This window comes from Raphanus sativus, chromosome 2 (assembly GCF_000801105.2).
Source record: "Raphanus sativus cultivar WK10039 chromosome 2, ASM80110v3, whole genome shotgun sequence".
NCBI classification, from domain to species: domain Eukaryota; kingdom Viridiplantae; phylum Streptophyta; class Magnoliopsida; order Brassicales; family Brassicaceae; genus Raphanus; species Raphanus sativus.
The window spans coordinates 30,292,727-30,311,943 of record NC_079512.1 but is presented as its reverse complement, the minus strand read 5'-3'; the positions used below and the strand labels follow the sequence as shown (position 1 = coordinate 30,311,943).

The 19,217-nt window shown below is 37.2% G+C and overlaps 2 protein-coding genes and 1 pseudogene across 4 annotated transcripts; 1 reads left to right on the top strand and 2 right to left on the bottom strand.

Annotated features, from left to right (window-relative positions):
* The first annotated feature begins 772 nt into the window (after nucleotides 1-772).
* On the top strand, nucleotides 773-2,692 carry LOC108842235 (uncharacterized). 3 transcript variants are annotated; one of them, XM_018615090.2, is made up of 5 exons: nucleotides 774-1,212; nucleotides 1,327-1,490; nucleotides 1,568-1,658; nucleotides 1,740-1,864; nucleotides 1,965-2,692. In XM_018615090.2, exons 1-5 carry the CDS (start codon nucleotides 1,205-1,207, stop codon nucleotides 2,000-2,002), a joined length of 426 nt encoding a protein of 141 aa, XP_018470592.1. In that variant the 5' UTR covers nucleotides 774-1,204; the 3' UTR covers nucleotides 2,003-2,692. The 3 variants fall into 3 exon arrangements, with proteins under 3 accessions (XP_056859021.1, XP_056859020.1, XP_018470592.1); XM_057003041.1 differs by having other exon boundaries at nucleotides 773-1,212; nucleotides 1,339-1,490; nucleotides 1,740-2,692; XM_057003040.1 differs by having other exon boundaries at nucleotides 773-1,212; nucleotides 1,740-2,692.
* Nucleotides 2,693-3,070: 378 nt separating this feature from the next.
* LOC108830431 (extensin-2-like) lies at nucleotides 3,071-11,183 on the bottom strand (annotated as a pseudogene).
* A 1,155-nt stretch (nucleotides 11,184-12,338) lies between these two features.
* On the bottom strand, nucleotides 12,339-17,900 carry LOC108843017 (E3 ubiquitin ligase PARAQUAT TOLERANCE 3). The gene is given in 16 exon segments (XM_057003039.1): nucleotides 12,339-13,168; nucleotides 13,834-13,924; nucleotides 14,027-14,149; nucleotides 14,241-14,541; nucleotides 14,624-14,663; nucleotides 14,800-15,104; nucleotides 15,192-15,356; nucleotides 15,479-15,630; nucleotides 15,742-15,898; nucleotides 16,021-16,080; nucleotides 16,176-16,258; nucleotides 16,348-16,520; nucleotides 16,607-16,679; nucleotides 16,774-16,870; nucleotides 17,127-17,301; nucleotides 17,482-17,900. Coding segments are annotated over 15 exon segments (2,592 nt in total). The 5' UTR covers nucleotides 17,293-17,301; nucleotides 17,482-17,900; the 3' UTR covers nucleotides 12,339-12,562.
* Nucleotides 17,901-19,217: the final 1,317 nt, after the last annotated feature.

Genomic DNA, 19,217 nt, shown 5'->3' with positions numbered 1-19,217 from the left:
TAATAAAAAGACCATATACATAAATTATAAACACAATTTAAAATTTAATATGTAGAAATAATCGTAGTTTCTATTAAATAAAAACATTTTAACTAAAAAATAATTATGAACTTTGAAATGCGGATCATATTTTAATACTTATTTAAACCATTATTCTCTTTTTATATGAACGCGTAAACTTAATTTCCTATTTTACTATACAATCAGTCTGTCACAAGTACAATTCATCTAAACTGCCTTTCCAACCAGACCGCTTAAATCAACAAATTCTTTTTCTTCACGATATCTTGGATTGTGAAAAAGTAAGATTCACCTAGTTAAAAAATTGCTACTCTTAGCTAAATATAAAAATAAAGACGACTTTTATGGACAAAGTTAAATTTTCAGGCAATTGTTATATTTTCAACAAATAATTGATAAACAGAGATTCCAAATAGCAATATTGTTGATATTTCTTGATAACCTCCAATATCTACTGTCCTTAGAAATTTAAAAGTTATTGGCTAGTCGGCTATCCATCTGACCATATTTAATTGTGTCACTAAGGCTATATATTTTGGTTAGATAAAAAGAGTTCAGAATAAACAACAAAATCAGTTATATAGTGAGAAATAAAAAAGATCTATAAATACACAAACATTCTATAACATATATCTTAACTAATAAAGTTGCTTTTTTTTTCTCCTTTGGGGGATTAATGCCACGTGACAATCTTTTTTCTTCTTGGGGCAGCATGCTTATTTAGTTTCATCCAGGGACAGAGTAAATGAGCTTTTTCACTTAATTTCAGTCTACTAATTAGAACGTAGGTTTTTCCGCCGCCTGGTTCTTCACCTAAGCCACGATTTGGTTTTCTCCCCTGGCGTTGCTGCTTTCCATCATTCCGCCGCATTGAAGCAGATTCAATGCGATCTTTCCACTCCCCAGCATTCATTCCGAGTTCTTGTGTTCTTACCGTAACTCACTTGAGGCTTGAGTATAAATATCCCTTCATCCAGAGATGCAGAACACACTTTTTCTTTGAATCTTACGAAACCGCTGTTCAGCTTCCTCATACTTACGATGGCGAATCCCCAGGTCCTTCTTGCTACTCTGAACTTTGGGCTGTGTTCTGATGCTGTGGAGGTTAGGTTGTTACGTTTTTGGGAAGCTAGGAACGTCAGGAGAGGTGGGGAGCTTATGAGCCTTGACATGCTCTTTGTCGATGCTGATGTAAGTAACTAGCTCTTATTTTTTTTATTGTTTCTTATCTTTGACTGAACGTTTCGGAAACGTCTTACTGAGGTCTCTGTAAACGTTTAGTGGTTTTGATGTCACACGGAATAGCCCCAATTTCAGGTTGTCTGACGCTCCCATGTCGGTTCGGTTCAATGATGGAACCTCGCTTGAGAAGATGACTGAGTCTGTTAGGCCCATACCTATGGAACTTTTCAGGTTCATGCCATATAGTCGACTGCTGAAGTTGGCGAACACTGGGAAACAACTACCAGGTATGTGTCTTCGGTCCGAATATTTTTTAAATTTTTGAACTATCATTTGTTAGCTTATGGTTTTTTATTTTTATCAGACGTGCGTGGCGAGCTGAGTGCTATCAGAAGCACCATCACTGACCGTATACCAGGGGCACAGCGTGTGATGTTAACTCTGCGTCTTGAAAGGTCTACTCGCTTTCATGAACTACAAATGGTTTGATGGCGATTCTTCACATTCAGTTGACTAGAATTTGTTTTATTCTCCAGCGGTGATAGCGTTTGTGTGAGCATGTTTGACTCAAAAGCTCTTGAGTTTCATGCCAAGTTCGACAGCTATGGGAAGGAGCCTAGAGTTATTGTTGCAACCAGCGTTAATCCTAAATTAGTTGGGGGTAATCTTCCCAAAATCTTCTCCCTTTTTCATCAATGGATTGTCATACTCCTTCTTTGTGTTTTCCTTCGTCTTTGCTTGACCCCAATTGTTTTCATTAGTTCCGGGGATCGGTTGGTCAGAGAAGTATCTGTGTTGAAATCAGAGTGCCCAAAGTTAAAAGAAGATATAGAGCGCTTACATAGCGTCAAAACACATGTTGGATATAACAGCAAAGACCAAGATAATTTTCCCACAACCTACAGCTAAGATGGCTGCTAGAGCTACCATGACATCAGAGAAATTCAAAACAAAGTTTGCTAGAGCTACCATGACAGGGACTTTGATTCTCTGCTCGGAGTTCTACTGGATTTTAAAAGGCAGATTAGCACAGTACCATCTGAGAAAACCACCACCTTAGCGGTGAAAACTGAGAGGGGCATATCAGGTTCTCAGTTGGACACTGAGATTTGTCAACCAGAGCTTGATCCCATTCAATATCTTGGTATGCCTGATCTTTCATCTCGTGAACCCAATTCAGCAGATTCTGTAAATGCCATGAGAGATAAAATACTAGAGCTTGTACGAAGGCTGGACGAGTCTAAAGCTGAACGTGATAGCCTTACCAAAAAAAATGGATCAGATGGAGTGCTATTACGAATCTCTGGTCCAGGAGCTGGAGGAAACCCAAAGCCAGTTGCTAGAATCTATTATATTGACCATTTTTTATTTTATTCAATTATTTCCGAATATTACACCTCTATCATCTATGTTTACAAATACTTATTATAAGCCACAATATAACACTTGCAAGATAATCAAATTAATATACCTTTATATCTTTGATAAATAGCTTATTGTCTAAGATACTATGATTAAAATGTTCTAATTTTATAAAATTCATACAATGAGTATTAACAACCAAACTATATATTTAAATTATGTATCAAAATAAATATATAATATTATAAACCCGGCGCGTAGCGCCGGCAAACCCCTAGTATATATATATATATATATATGGGTTTTGGATTCAGTATGCACTACAATAGAATTATGTTAAAGAGTGTTTTATCAATTCAGATTAATTAGAAAAATTATCTTGTTGGTGTACAGACTATTTCACTAAAAATAAAACTGCAATTGCAAACATACATCAGCAAGTTTTCAATGTTTCACCAATATGAAACTAATGGAATGCCATATAAAAGTTGACTAAAATTTAATTTAAAATGCCAATTATCCGATAGAAAAATGTAATTATTTCAAATTTATAGTGAATTTGAAGAACATCAACGAATAAATAAGTGGATCCAAAAAGTAGCCAAATTTTATTGGTATTATAAGACCATAAAATAGAAGAAGCAATAACAAAAGAAAATAAAAAAAAACAATTTCATCAAAAAACAAAAGCAATGGATCATGTTGCTTGTTAAATAAACAACTTAAAATTAATAGTAGGGCGTTTTGTAGACGTATGGTGGAGGAGGTGGGGAGTTGTAGACGTATGGCGGTGGTGGGGACTTGTAATCAACCTTCGGCGAAGGAGAATAGTATGGTGGAGGTGGTGGGGAGCTATTGACATATGGCAGTGGTGGAGACTTGTATTCGGCCTTTGGGGAAGGAGAATAGTATGGTGGAGGTGGTGGGGAGTTGTAGACGTATGGCGGCGGTGGAGACTTGTAATCAACCTTCGGTGAAGGAGAATAGTATGGTGGCGGTGGTGGAGAGCTGTAGACATATGGCGGCGGTGGAGACTTATAGTCTACTTTCGGGGATGGAGAGTAGTATGGTGGCGGTGGTGGAGAGCTGTAGACGTATGGAGGTGGTGGAGACTTGTACTCAACTTTTGGGGAAGGAGAGTAGTATGGTGGAGGTGGTGGGGAGCTGTAGACGTATGGAGGTGGTGGAGACTTGTACTCTATCTTCGGAGAAGGAGAGTAGTATGGCGGAGGTGGTGGGGAGTTGTAAACGTATGGTGGTGGTGGAGACTTGTAGTTTACTTTTGGGGAAGGAGAGTAGTATGGTGGCGGTGGTGGAGAGCTGTATACGTATGGCGGTGGTGGAGACTTGTAGTCTACCTTCGGGGATGGAGAGTAGTATGGTGGCGGTGGTGAGGAGTTGTAGACATATGGCGGTGGTGGAGACTTGTAGTCAACTTTTGGAGAAGGAGAGTAGTATGGTGGAGGTGGTGGGGAGCTGTAGACGTATGGAGGTGGTGAAGACTTGTACTCTATCTTCGGAGAAGGAGAGTAGTATGGCGGAGGTGGTGGGGAGTTATAAACGTATGGTGGTGGAGGAGACTTGTAGTCTACTTTTGGAGAAGGAGAGTAGTATGGTGGCGGTGGTGGAGAGCTGTATACGTATGGCGGTGGTGGAGACTTGTAGTCTACCTTCGGGGATGGAGAGTAGTATGGTGGCGGTGGTGAGGAGTTGTAGACATATGGCGGTGGTGGAGACTTGTAGTCAATTTTTGGAGAAGGAGAGTAGTATGGTGGAGGTGGTGGGGAGCTGTAGACGTATGGAGGTGGTGGAGACTTGTACTCTATCTTCGGAGAAGGAGAGTAGTATGGCGGAGGTGGTGGGGAGTTGTAAACGTATGGTGGTGGAGGAGACTTGTAGTCTACTTTTGGGGAAGGAGAGTAGTATGGTGGCGGTGGTGGAGAGCTGTATACATATGGTGGTGGTGGAGATTTGTAGTCTATCTTTGGGAAGGAGAATAGTATGGTGGAGGTGGTGAAGAGCTGTAGACGTATGGAGGTGGTGGAGACTTGTAGTCAACTTTTGGAGAAGGAGAGTAGTATGGTGGAGGTGGTGGAGAGTTGTATACGTATGGAGGTGGTGGAGACTTGTACTCTACCTTTTGAGAAGGAGAGTAGTAAGGTGGAGGTGGTGGGGAGTTGTAAACGTATGGAGGTGGTGGAGACTTGTACTCTACTTTCGGAGAAGGAGAATAGTATGGTGGAGGTGGTGGGGAGTTGTAAACGTATGGTGGTGGTGGAGAGTTGTAGTTTATTTTCGGAGAAGGAGAATAGTATGGTGGAGGTGGTGGAGAGCTGTAGACATATGGCGGTGGTGGAGACTTATAGTCAACTTTTGGAGAAGGAGAGTAGTATGGTGGAGGTGGTGGAGAGTTGTATACATATGGAGGTGGTGGAGACTTGTACTCTACTTTTGGAGAAGGAGAGTAGTAAGGTAGAGGCGGTGGTGAGCTGTAGACGTATGGTGGTGGTGGAGATTTGTAATCAACTTTCGGGGATGGGGAGTAGTAAGACGGAGGTGGTGGGAATTGTAGATATATGGTTTTGGATGTGGTGTGTATTTAGGGCCTTGTCTTCTATATTGTGGTGGAGGAGATGGTGATGCCGAGTAATATGGGGAATTCTTTTTGGGTGGATATGGTGATTTGGGTTTATGGACTGGGGAATACTTCTGTGTTGTTGGGGGAGATTCATAAGGGTAAGCTGCAGCTACGAAGGCACTAATGACCACAACAAAAACCATGCAATGCCCTAATCCCATTGTTTTTGGGGATCTCATTCTACCCATAGCTGCTCTTTTTAGTTTCTTTTCTTTGTTATGATATATTTCAATATGAAGTCCATTATATATAGTCCTTTTTGTGTAAAAGTTTTTTATCATCCCACTTGGGTTCGTGTGTGGCACTTCGTAACACATTTAGACGACGTGCTTAAGTTGTTTATTTTAAGATAAGTGATGGGCATAAGAAATGTTCCAGATTCTTGGCAACTTCCTATAATTTTAAGAAATTTTGTTTGCTTGTTTTTTTATTTAGATTCCAAAATTAGTAAAAATGAACAAAGCGTTGAACTGAAGATTACTTTAGCCCCAACATAATATTTTTTTTTTGGTTTATGACATTAATGTGGTGAATGCGAAGATTATTTCATTATTACCAACACTTTTTATCGTAAAATTAAAATATTTTAAATATTTTTTGTGACTGATATATAACAGAAACTATAAATAAAAAACTTGAAGTCATGGGAACATCGTCGGCCGAAACAATACATTTTTGTTTATATAACATTTTGACGAGTATGTTCCATGTCTAGTTGTATTCAGTGTATTGTTTGGTTGCTTTTATATCATCAGCACTCTCCATATGGATTCCTCATCTGGTGTTTGTCTACCAGTAACATATTTAAATAGATACTAGATTTTGACCCGTCTTTAAAAAGGCGGGTTTTTTTTTGTTTTATAATTTTTTAAAAATTTAATTTTTATATTTTTGTTTATAATTATTTTTTTGTGTTTTCATTTATAATATTTTTTAATGTGATTAATAAAAAGTTTTAATAACTTTATTAAAATAGTTGGACTACACATATTTCAATAGATCATGTTATTTTTTGATAGTATTAATAATATTTAATAAATATTTTTAATCGAATAACCTATTTAAACCCATTAAACTAAAGGAATTTATATATATTAGAATGTTCTTGTCTGTTATATAAATACTCAGAACTTAAATTAGATATTTAAATTAGATATTTAAATTAGGTAACAAATAGGTGTAAAGAAAAAAAAAAAATATATTAAAAAGAAAAGCATATAAGTTATATCATTTTTTGGGGGATAAGCATTGAAGTTCCTACAGTTATGGAGTAATATATATATATATATATATATATATATATATATATATATATATATATATATATACCACGTCTATATTTAAATGGAGTTTGACGATTCTACATAGTATTTAGAAGGTGGTTACTTAGATACAGTTATCAATAACTGTTACACCACTAAACATATATCAATATTTATAAGGTTATTATGGTTATTTAGGTACAGTTATAAAATAACTGTTGGACTAAACATGTATCAATAGGTCATACTTCAACTTTTAATAAAATTGATATACACATATATGTAAATCGTAAAAGCATGTTGTTTACCTAAAGAAGGTGAACGATAAAAGATATTCTTATTAATTGTTTTTACCCTAAGAGAAACAAAATTTCCGTATATCATTCATGTATTTTAGACACACACAAAAAAAAGACACAAATTCATATATGTGGACAAATAGACATATCGATATTTACAATTTAGCAAAGTGGTTTCTTACACGATCTAGGGTTTATTCTATTATTTGTACTTTATTCTTTTCCGATATATTTTTTAATTATGTTACACTCTATATAATGTTTTTTCTTGCAGTCTAAAGATGAATGAATAATGCAAGCAGAAAATGGTGGTGAATAATTTGTAATTTAGAACGACCAAAATAAATACATGCATCATCCATAACAATTACCGCGTCGTTTTGAATTTTCTATCACAAATTGGCGATGCCAATGGGATACTCTTCTCTTGCCTTCAGTCATACCCTCGATATCACTAAACCTAACAATTCCAATACGGCGCACTAGAAATCCATATACTCCTAGACGTAAAAACAAAGCTGTAACATATCACATTTACCATGAAATAATTACTTATATTCTAATTTGAACGATGCACCTAAAGATTGTAATATATGTTAATTCATTCTTGTTCTAAAATGATCTTAAGAAAAAAAAATGTACTTAGATAATGAGGGGAGTTCGAAGGCGCACCTTCACATTCCATCAAAGTCTCGAGCACAGAAACTATTTTAAATGAAAATAAGAACGAAGAAAATATATCTACACTTTTTTTTTTTTTTTGAAACAACACACTTTTTTTTTTGACAAACTAAAATATATCTATACTTGAAACCGAGTTTAACATAACCAATATCCAGACAAACCACAGAGTATGAAGATTTCAAGAGTTAAACCATTTTTGAAGTTCCTCAAAACTATGATGGAGGGTAGTTTAACGCGTACACAATACAAACCTGAATTTTATCACCGAGAAAAAAGCACTGCAAACATCAGAGCTTAAAAAATCTATAGTTATCTTTATAATATTTTAAACATAAATGGATTCATTAGTTTTTATTCTAACTTTTAAGCATTTGACCTAAAACAAAAATAGAGTAATGATTTTTTTTATTTATTCATTACTGTATTCTTCACTCTATTTTACATTAAATTTGGTAGTAGTAGAGCTGGAGATGCTCTAATAGGAATTAAATTTTACTAAACACATATGTTTTAATCTACCTAATAAAAAAACATATACATAAATTATATACAAAATTTAAAATTAATTATGTAGAAATAACCATAGTTTCTATCAAATAAAAATATCTTGACTAAAATTAATTCTATGCTTTGGAAGTGCCGATCATATTAATACTCATTTAAACCATTATTCTCCTTTTATTTATTATACAATCAGTCTGTCACAGATACAGTTAATCTTAATTAACTGTTTTTCCAACTAAACCTCTTAAATCAACTAATTCATTTTTTTTCACGATGTCTTTTGATTGTGAAAAAAATAAAGATCCACCAAGTTACAAATTGCTACTCTTAGCTAAATATAAAATAAAGACGACATTTATGGACAAAGTTAAATTTTCAGGCAATTGTTATATTTTCAACAAATAATTGATAAACTAAGAGATTCCAAATAGCAATATTGTTGATATTTCTTGATAACCTCCAATATCTACTGTCCTTAGAAATTTAAAAGTTATTGGCTAGTCGGCTATCCATCTGACCATATCTAATTGTGTCACTAAGGCTATATATTTTGGTTAGATAAAAAGAGTTCAGAATAAACAACAAAATCAGTTATATAGTGAGAAATAAAAAAGATCTATAAATACACAAACATTCTATAACATATATATATGGGTTTTGGATTCAATATGCACTACAATAGAATTATGTTAAAGAGTGTTTTATAAATTCAGATTAATTAGAAAATTATCTTGTTGGTGTACAGACTATTTCACTAAAAATAAAACTGCAATTGCAAACATACATCAGCAAGTTTTCAATGTTTCACCAATATGAAACTAATGGAATGCCATATAAAAGTTGACTAAAATTTAATTTAAAATGCCAATTATCAGATAGCAAAATGTAATTATTTCAAATTTATAGTGAATTTGAACAACATCAACGAATAAATAAGTGGATCCAAAAAGTAGCCAAATTTTATTGGTATTATAAGACCATAAAATAGAAGAAGCAATAACAAAAGAAAATTAAAAAAAAACAATTTCATCAAAAAACAAAAGCAATGAATCATGTTGCTTGTTAAATAAACAACTTAAATTAATAGTAGGGCATTTTGTAGACGTATGGTGGAGGTGGTGGGGAGTTGTAGAAGTATGGCAGTGGTGGGGACTTGTAATCAACCTTCGGCGAAGGAGAATAGTATGGTGGAGGTGGTGGGGAGCTGTAGACATATGGCGGTGGTGGAGACTTGTATTCGGCCTTCGGAGATGGAGAGTAGTATGGTGGCGGTGGTGGGGAGCTGTAGACATATGGCGGTGGTGGAGACTTGTACTCAACTTTTGGGAAAGGAGAGTAGTATGGTGGAGGTGGCGGGGAGCTGTAGACGTATGGAGGTGGTGGAGACTTGTACTCTATCTTCGGAGAAGGAGAGTAGTATGGCGGTGGTGGTGGGGAGTTGTAAATGTATGGTGGTGGTGGAGACTTGTAGTTTACTTCTGGAGAAGGAGAGTAGTATGGTGACGGTGGTGGAGAGCAGTATACGTATGGCGGTGGTGGAGACTTGTAGTCTACCTTCGGGGATGGAGAGTAATATGATGGTGGTGGTGGAGAGTTGTAGACATATGGCGGTGGTGGAGATTTGTAGTCAACTTTTGGGGAAGGAGAGTAGTATGGTGGAGGTGGTGGGAGCTGTAGACGTATGGAGGTGGTGGAGACTTGTACTCTATCTTCGGAGAAGGAGAGTAGTATGGCGGAGGTGGTGGGGAATTGTAAACGTATGGTGGTGGAGGAGACTTGTAGTCTATTTTTGGGGAAGGAGAGTAGTATGGTGGCGGTGGTGGAGAGCTGTATACATATGGTGGTGGTGGAGATTTGTAGTCTACCTTTGGGGAAGGAGAATAGTATGATGGAGGTGGTGGGGAGTTGTAGACATATGGCGGTGGTGGAGACTTGTAGTCAACTTTTGGAGAAGGAGAGTAGTATGGTGGAGGTGGTGGGGAGCTGTAGACGTATGGAGGTGGTGGAGACTTGTACTCTATCTTCGGAGAAGGAGAGTAGTATGGCGGAGGTGGTGGGGAATTGTAAACGTATGGTGGTGGAGAAGACGTGTAGTCTACTTTTGGGGAAGGAGAGTAGTATGGTGGCGGTGGTGGAGAGCTGTATACATATGGTGGTGGTGGAGATTTGTAGTCTACCTTTGGGAAAGGAGAATAGTATGGTGGAGGTGGTGGAGAGCTGTAGACATATGACGGTGGTGGAGACTTGTAGTCAATTTTTGGAGAAGGAGAGTAGTATGACGGAGGTGGTGGAGAGTTGTATACGTATGGAGGTGGTGGAGACTTGTACTCTACCTTTGGAGAAGGAGAGTAGTAAGGTGGAGGTGGTGGAGAGTTGTAAACGTATGGAGGTGGTGGAGACTTGTACTCTACCTTCGGAGAAGGAGAATAGTATGGTGGAGGTGGTGGGGAGTTGTAGCCGTATGGTGGTGGTGGAGACTTGTAGTTTATTTTCGGAGAAGGAGAATAGTATGGTGGCGGTGGTGGAGAGTTGTAAATATATGGTGGTGGTGGAGATTTGTAGTTTATTTTTGGAGAAGGAGAATAGTATGGTGGAGGTGGTGGAGAGCTGTAGACATATGGCGGTGGTGGATACTTGTAGTCAACTTTTGGAGAAGGAGAGTAGTATGGTGGAAGTGGTGGAGAGTTGTATACGTATGGAGGTGGTGGAGACTTGTACTCTGCCTTTGGAGAAGGAGAGTAGTAAGGTGGAGATGGTGGTGAGCTGTAGACGTATGGTGGTGGTGGAGATTTGTAATCAACTTTCGGAGATGGGAAGTAGTAAGACGGAGGTGGTGGGGAATTGTAGATATATGGTTTTGGATGTGGTGTGTATTTAGGGCCTTGTCTTCTATATTGTGGTGGAGGAGATGGTGATGCCGAGTAATATGGGGAATTCTTTTTGGGTGGATATGGTGATTTGGGTTTATGGACTGGGGAATACTTCTGTGTTGTTGGGGGAGATTCATAAGGGTAAGCTGCAGCTACGAAGGCACTAATGACCACAACAAAAACCATGCAATGCCCTAATCCCATTGTTTTTGGGGATCTCATTCTACCCATAGCTGCTCTTTGTAGTTTCTTTTCTTTGTTATGATATATTTCAATATGAAGTCCATTTATATATAGTCCTTTTTGTGTAAAAGTCTTTTATCATCCCACTTGGGTTCGTGTGTGGCACTTCGTAACACATTTAGACAACGTGCTTAAGTTGTTTATTTTAAGAAATTTGTTTTTTTTTTTGCTTAAATTTGTAAGAGAAATTTTGTTTGCTTATTTTTTTTATTTAGATTCCAAAATTAGTAAAAATGAACAAAGGGTTAAACTGAAGATTACTTTAGCCCAACATAATATTTTTTTTTTGTTTATGACATTAATGTTGTGAATGCGAAGATTATTTCGTTACTTACCAATGCCTTTTTTATCGTAAAATCAAAATATTTTATATAGAACATATATACACACATACCAGTAACAGTTTTAAATAGAACATAAATACACACATATATGTAAAACGTAAAAGCATGTTGTTTCCTAAAGGAGGTGAAGGATAGAATATTCTTATTAATCGTTTACATCCTAAGAGAAACAATTTTTTTTTTTTGCTAAAAAGAGAAACAAATTTTCGTATATAATTTATGTATTTTAGACACAAATTCATATAACATATGTGGACAAATAGATAGCAACGTGGTTTCTTACATGATCTGGGGTTTATTCTATTATTTGTACTTTATTCTTTTTCGATGAGTTTTTTTTACACTATATAATTTTTTTTCTTGCAGTCTAAAGATGAATGAATAGTGCTAGCAGCAAATGGTGGTAAATAGTTTTAGTAATTTGGACCGACGAAAATAAATGCATGCATCATCCCATAAAAACTCATTAGCGCAATGTCAATGGGGTACTCTTTTCTTGCCTTCATTCATACCCTCAAATACCACTAAAACGTCTAAACCCAACAATTCCATCGTTAATACGGCACGCTGGAAATCCATAAGATGTAACATACTAACATATCACATTTAAAAAAAGATCCGCCGAGTTATAAAACTGATACTCTTAGCTAAATATAAATACAAAGTCGACTTTTATCAACAAAGTTCAGTTTTCAGCCGATAGTTACATTTTCAACAAATAATTGATAAACTAAGTATTCCAAATATGTCATTTGTAATTTCTGAAAGAATATTTGTGAACTCTATATCAAGATTATATTTCAGTTAATCAAAGTCAAAAATAGATGTCATTCTGATGACTATACAAGATTTAATTATTTAGGGTTTTTATATTAAGATAAAAAAGAAGCTTTTAATTAGATAAAAAGTCATAATGAGGAGAAACATCATTTAGCGAGACATAAAAATCCATTTATATAACAAGAAAATCCATTTATATTTACAGAAAAAAAAAGAGAGTCGATTACAATGACTTATTTCTTTAATTCTCACAACAAAGCACAGATTAAACATATCGTCGACCTCAGTGCCACAAGGCCTCCTCTTCAGTCTTCACTTTACCATGCACATGACTCTCTATCAAGGCAGTTTCAATTTTGAATGCAATAATGAATCAAGCCCGCCATCTTTCTCCTTTCGATCGCTTCGAACGTCGGAAATGCTCGTCACCGACGTCAGAATCCGGCACCGACGGAGACCGCTCGTGGTACCTTGACGGCTTCCTCTTGAAATGCCTGTCTTCATCATCACTGGACTCGTATTCTGCCGACTCTCTTTCCCTCCCGCTATGACGACGAGTCGATGAAACGGCTGCCGAGGCCGTCGAGGTCTCTGGCGGCGCTGGAGAAGACTTTGACGTCTTACGTTGCTTGCCTGAAGATGCCTCCTCCGGAAAGCTTATCCTCGAGAACACGCCGGACTTGTGGTTATCAGCGAACTCTGAAGTTGGTGTCTCCGACGATGGCATCTCGGATCTCTTACGGTGCTTGCGATCAGAATCTCGGTGGCGTTCCCGGCTTTGATCATCATCACGGCGGCGTTCCCGGCTTCGATCATCATCACGGCGGTGTTCCCGGCTTCGATCATCATGCTCAGATTTCTTGCTGGATACTCGAGAGGGAGAGCTGACCCTCTGCCGCGATGACTGACGCTCTGATGATGATCTTTCCGATCGTCTACGACGGTCGTAATCAGGGATAGGTGGCGGAGGTCCATGTCCCTGTTAATTGTAGAACAAGGCATCAGTTGTTTTAATGCACTAGATAATGATTTGTAATAAAGCCGAAAATTTGTCCAAAGCCCATAAAAGATGCACTAGGCCCAACATATGGCCAATATAATCACTTTAAAACCTTTGTTTTTTTATAGGTTTTAACCTGATGTGAAGAAGGTGCAAAAAAAAAAACATGATGTGATACAAAAATGTTTATAGATAAAAATATATATATGTATATATAGTTTTAAACTAAAATAGTTAGCATGATTCAATATCATTTTCTAATCAAAATATAACTTTTTCTTTTGAAATTAACATCAGACATCTACATTTTAGTATACAAATTGTAAAATAATATCTATAAAGCGATGTTGCAAAAAATATATATATATATATATATATATATATATATATATATCTATATCTATAAAGCGAAGTCTATTCGATCAAAAAAAAAAGCAACTGTGGAATCATTCCATTTTCCTTTACGTAATGATAAAGGGAGCGAGAAGGAATAGATTTTTTTTTTTTTTTTTTTTGATCAACAGAAGGAATAGATCTAAAAGAGAGAAAGAAACTGTTGAAACGTGCAGTCTCTTGCAAAGCCAAACCAGTTGGCCGAAAAAGAGAGTAGCGAAAGATAATTTAGACAACAAAATGATACATACAGATTTTGGCTTCATGGGTGAGGAAGAGTCTGCCGAGTTGTTGTTGTTGTTCATCATTCTGCTCTTCTCACCTTCCCTCATGCCATTCCCTCTGCACCATACACAAAACAAAGAATCATATCAGCTTAACATGATGCAGCAGCAGCAGACGTGTTAGAGCATTGGAGAGCAGTGAAAGTAAAAGTAATATTACCCTTGTGACCGTCTCTCGTTTTCACGTTTTCTTTTCATCTCAGCTTTCCTAGCTTCGAATTCCTCTCTCCCCGGCATCATAGGACGTTGGACGTTCATACGATTCCCCATCTCCGCAAGGTCCCTTCTCAAGTCAAACACAAATACCCCATTATATATAAACTTAATAGCTCTAAGGAAAAATTAAAAACACTAGAAACAATGTATGAGAGTACCTATGAGGTGGTGGTATGTTAGGGAACCCAAAGCCCTGCGCCGCAGCAAAAGGATCTGGATGTAACATACCCCCATACATGTCCATGGGGCCTAAACCATAACCAACATAAGGAGGCATCCCGCCAGGATAAGGGCCAGCAAAGCCATTGAAACCAGGATGAAAGCCATTGAACCCTGGTTGAAAGCCGTTGAACCCTGGTTGCATACCATTGAAGAAATGATTACTGGGACCTGGACCCATTGGTGGCGGCATCATGTAGTCGGGGCCTGCTGGATGCTGCATGGGATTCCATTGCATATCTGCAAACATATCACAATCTGTTAAGAATATCTCCATACAATTAACATAGACTGGGAGGAAAGAGAATTGAGTAATAGCTACCAGGTCCAGGCATCCGAGGTTTCTTTTTCTTCTTTTTTTCCTAGTAAAGAGAAAAAGAGTGTGCATTATTTTATTGAAGATATATATATTAGTCACCAAACATTAATTAATGTACATAAATTTAATAAGCAAAAGATAAAGACTCTTTCTCTTCTTTATTATAAATCAATTATAACCAGTTACTTACCTTGATCCCCGGAAGCAACCTGCTGCTGTGTTTCTTCCTTGGGAGCTTGCGTATTCACCTGCGAAACCACCGCTTCCTTGCCATTCAAGCTTTCGGATGCATCAACCGGCTTATCCACTTTAACTATTTCTTCAGCCACCTTAGGAGCACTTGTGATCTCCGCTACTTCTACTGGCGGCTTTAGAGGTAAAGTCTCAATGTTGTGACTAGGAGCTGGTCTCTTTTCCCCTTTAGATGCAGCAGATGTAGTAGGAGAGAGAACCTTTGGAGGTAGACATCGTGCAGACTCCATATCTAGTTTCAATATGCCATTAGTTTAGCAATGATAGTAGTACAAACAAAATACAACAGACTACGAATGAATGAGAGATTGAGTTTTACCTTGGACTTGGCACATGCTGCCAGCGTTCTCAGCACTACTGTTACCAGACTCCATGATACGGTTTATAGCATCCCTGAGGGTCTTGTTTGGTAGAATATCATCAGCTAGTACATTGGTGTCTCCACAAACACACATTGACTTTGCAATTATGTGATCTCTGATACCTGAATTTGTTAGATTAATGAAGTAAAAAAGCCAGGATCTGTAATAAATAATGATTAAAGACAAAAAAAAAAAAATTACAAAACAGCAAAGGCGTCAGATGTAACTGAAAATTTGAACTTACACTTGTCACAGAAGCTCTGGTAACAGCATTTACTCGTCAGGGCAGCATCTCTCATCACTTCTTTACATAAGGGGCATTTCAGTTCAGGAGGAATCTCCCCGACAGAGCGTGTTACTGACCGCAACCCCTCCATTTCCTTCTCAAACGCATCCCTGAAATTTGGTTAAAAATTGACACAAAACATTCAGACTTAATTCATGTGAAAAAGGTAAAGTAGCGTAAGACAACATCTCAGCTGTAAATATGCGACAAAAAAAACGTACTCATTCGGTTTCAAAACTGCAACAGCGCCACTTGGCAAGGAATAAGAGCCATCTGGGGTCGCCACTAGCATAGACTTTGGAATACCAGTAGGTGGTTTAACTCTCTTAACATCATAGGTAGGATCGCCATTTGTAGGGCAGTGCTGAATAAAATGTCCTGAGAGTCAGAAAACATACGCTTTAGTTAGTACAAAGTTATTTTTTTTACCGAGGCTATAAGAGACACTATTAGAACCATAATCACTAACAGTAACAAAATATTCTCCACAACTGACATACCAGGAACATTGCAACGATGGCATATATATCCTGGTGGCGGCGTCGTTTTCCTCTCCATTCCTGCTCAACATACATACACTTAGTCTCAGTATCTTACATTTTTTACGGAAAGATCTAAACATAATTTTTGGACAACAATTGATTAACTAACTTACCATTACCAAAACCGCGTCCACCATTCCTTCCAGGCATACCCCTACCGTAACCTCTTCCCGAGCCATACCCATCTGCGCCTTGTCTGTCAACATGAAAGAAAAAATAAACAAACGTACGGCCAAGATTTATTTCGCGTGACCGTGCCTATCAGTTAAAAAGAACACTGCTTACTGCTGCCAGTCTAATGCCGGAGTGTCTATCAACGCCTTAAGTTTGGTTTCTTCATCTACTTTCTCATCGGCTGGTGCAAGAGGATCAGGACATGGGTTACTATTATAATTGACAGCTGGGGCAGCAGGAACTGAATAAAAATCATTCCCAAACTCGTCAAACTCATCTTCAGCCTAAAACGTAGATAAAAAGGAGTGAGTTAATAATACTAAGACAGTCGAAGTAAGTGCCAATAAAATATTTGCCGTAAACAACTCACAACAGATGTATCAGCAGTAACAAGATTACTCATATCAGCCTGAACAGTTTCGACTTTCTCCTCCACTCTCGGCCTGCAAAGCGAAAGATGTTTGCATCACTACACATGAGTCGAATGAAAAAAAGAGAGAATTGAGACTACTAAGATAATGGATATCGGAAAAATACTCTTGTTGGTTGATAACTCTGATGCGAGGGCGTCCAGGGACCCGGCGAATTAGGACAGAAGTATTTTTGGGGATTAACATTGCTTCATCTAGATATTCTGCAAAAAAAATTGCAGAGAAGAAAATATATAAAGGCCACAGCTTGCATCTATTAACTTGACTGATGGTGACATCATCATAGATTCAAGCAATTCAAGTTTATGATTTAACTAGCACGGTAAGTAGTTCGGTTTTTCTACATCACCTAGACAACTAAACGACACCAAAGCTCTTCATAAGAAACAATGCAGGGAAGTAAAAACCATACTCTAAATCTAATAAACTACAACTATAAAGAAAAAAGGGAAGACAAACCTTCGTTAGTTTGGGCATTAGAGATGACAATGTCAAGGTCTTTACCACTGCCCAAATGCTTAGTTTCGTAAATTTTCTCTTTGAGAAAACCAACTGATATAAAAGGACCATCCATGGAGATGGTATCATAAGCCTTGGCACTCTTAAACTTGTAATAAATTGCCATTCGATTTATCTGAATAATGGAATAAAAAAAATACATATATATGATATTATTATTAACTTAATTAAAAACCATTATGAAACAAAACACACAAGGAAGAAGAATCTAAGATTCTAGAAATTTGATTTCTAAAAAAAAAAACAAAAAAAAAAACAAAAGTAACTACAAGAGTAAACTCATATGGTTCTGTACTTTGTCTGAAACGACTTCACAAAAGACGAAACCTCTCACGCGCGTCAAGACAGCACCGACAGATCAAGGGAGAAATTTCCGACAAGCTCCGGATCCAGGTTAGGGGAGAACGTCCGTGTGAGATCGAACAGCGTAATTGGCAGGGACAAAGCTCAGCTACAGATATCTCCGATTAAATCTTCACGAAACTGCAGAGACAACCCGATCGAACGAGAGTGGCTTCAAATCAGCAAATCCTGAAGCTCCAAGCACCTCCGAGACAACGGAAACCGAGAGATCCTCGATGAGAGTTTGATTTTGAGAAGACGGATATCGAGGAACAGAAATCGATGATGGAAATCGTGAGAACACTAGGGTTTGAGCAATGGGGATCTGTCGTGTCCAAAAGAGAACTTCCCCTAATTATCTTATCGTATTGCTTTTTGTTAGTTGAAAACCGGTAAGGCCCAATATATAGCTAGTTTCTGTTTACTTTTCTTTATTTATTTCTTATTAATGGGCCTTACTATTGAGCCCATTAGTTATAACTTCAATTATTAGTTAATTTTGATGGTGATTTTGTTTTACATTGTTATGGAGAATTGTTACGGAGAATTGGTAGTAACCTTCTATTTTCTGCATAGAGCCTTCCTTAAATGAATATGTCCTTCAGATTCTACAGGGATTTGCGGATTGAGAGTTTTCTGTCTGTTTTAGAGTATTTCGAATTCCAACTTGTGCCTTATCCGGCCAACACAAAGTAGAAGATTGCCATAAATGACAGTCAATCCATAAAGAGACAGATATGTTGACGGGGTAAGGCACAAGTTAGGATTTGACATGTATTCTCCGTTATTTTATTGATGAAGGAGAAGAACTATTGTACGCTTGGTGAATAGGATTTTGATTGTATATTTCAAACTCCAAGCTAAGATGTGTGACAATGTGTTGTAGTAAGCTTGAGGAATAGGATAAACAAGGTTACAGAACGCAAACAAAGAGTGTCTAAGATTCTTTGCTTGAATCCAAGATTTCGAGCATAAGCAGCAAACATAAGTTCCACCCACAGAAAGCCTACTTCAATTAAGCAGAAACAAATGATCTAATTTGGTCATTTAATTTGGTCTTATTAAACAAAATATGGAAGATGACGAATATAGATTATCTTGTAAAGATCATCTTAGAGGAAAGAGTTATTAACTTCAAGCTAGTGAAGGGGACAGTGTTACGAGAGCCATTTGAATTACAAAGTTGATGGTTGCCATCAAAACCGGATTTACGGATGTGCGAAGAATGATTAAACACAAAGTCCTAAAAAAATTCATTAATTTCTTTAATATTTAGGGTCCAAAAATTTATAAAAATATCATTATATAGAACAGGGACTATAGAGGTCTTGAGACCCGGTCTGGTTGTCATTTTGACGAAAGTATTGAATAGGTTGTTAAGATGGACTCTGATCTAGAAAGGGACAAAGGACAAAAAAAAAATCTGCAACCACCAAAATTGATCTATCATGGGACAAATGGGACACAATGAGTGTCAATTATCAATATACCCTTAAGATCTCAACCATTAGATCAGATTCTTCACGTTTTAATGTGAGCCATCGATTTTTGAGGGATGAAATATTCACAAAAATGCCATTAATGAAGCTCACATTTGGCCGTCGGATCTATTGTCTTTGTTTTAATCTTGACCTTTGAATTTTACACATTAATTCCCATTAATTCTTCTTCTTCTTCTTCACTTCTCCT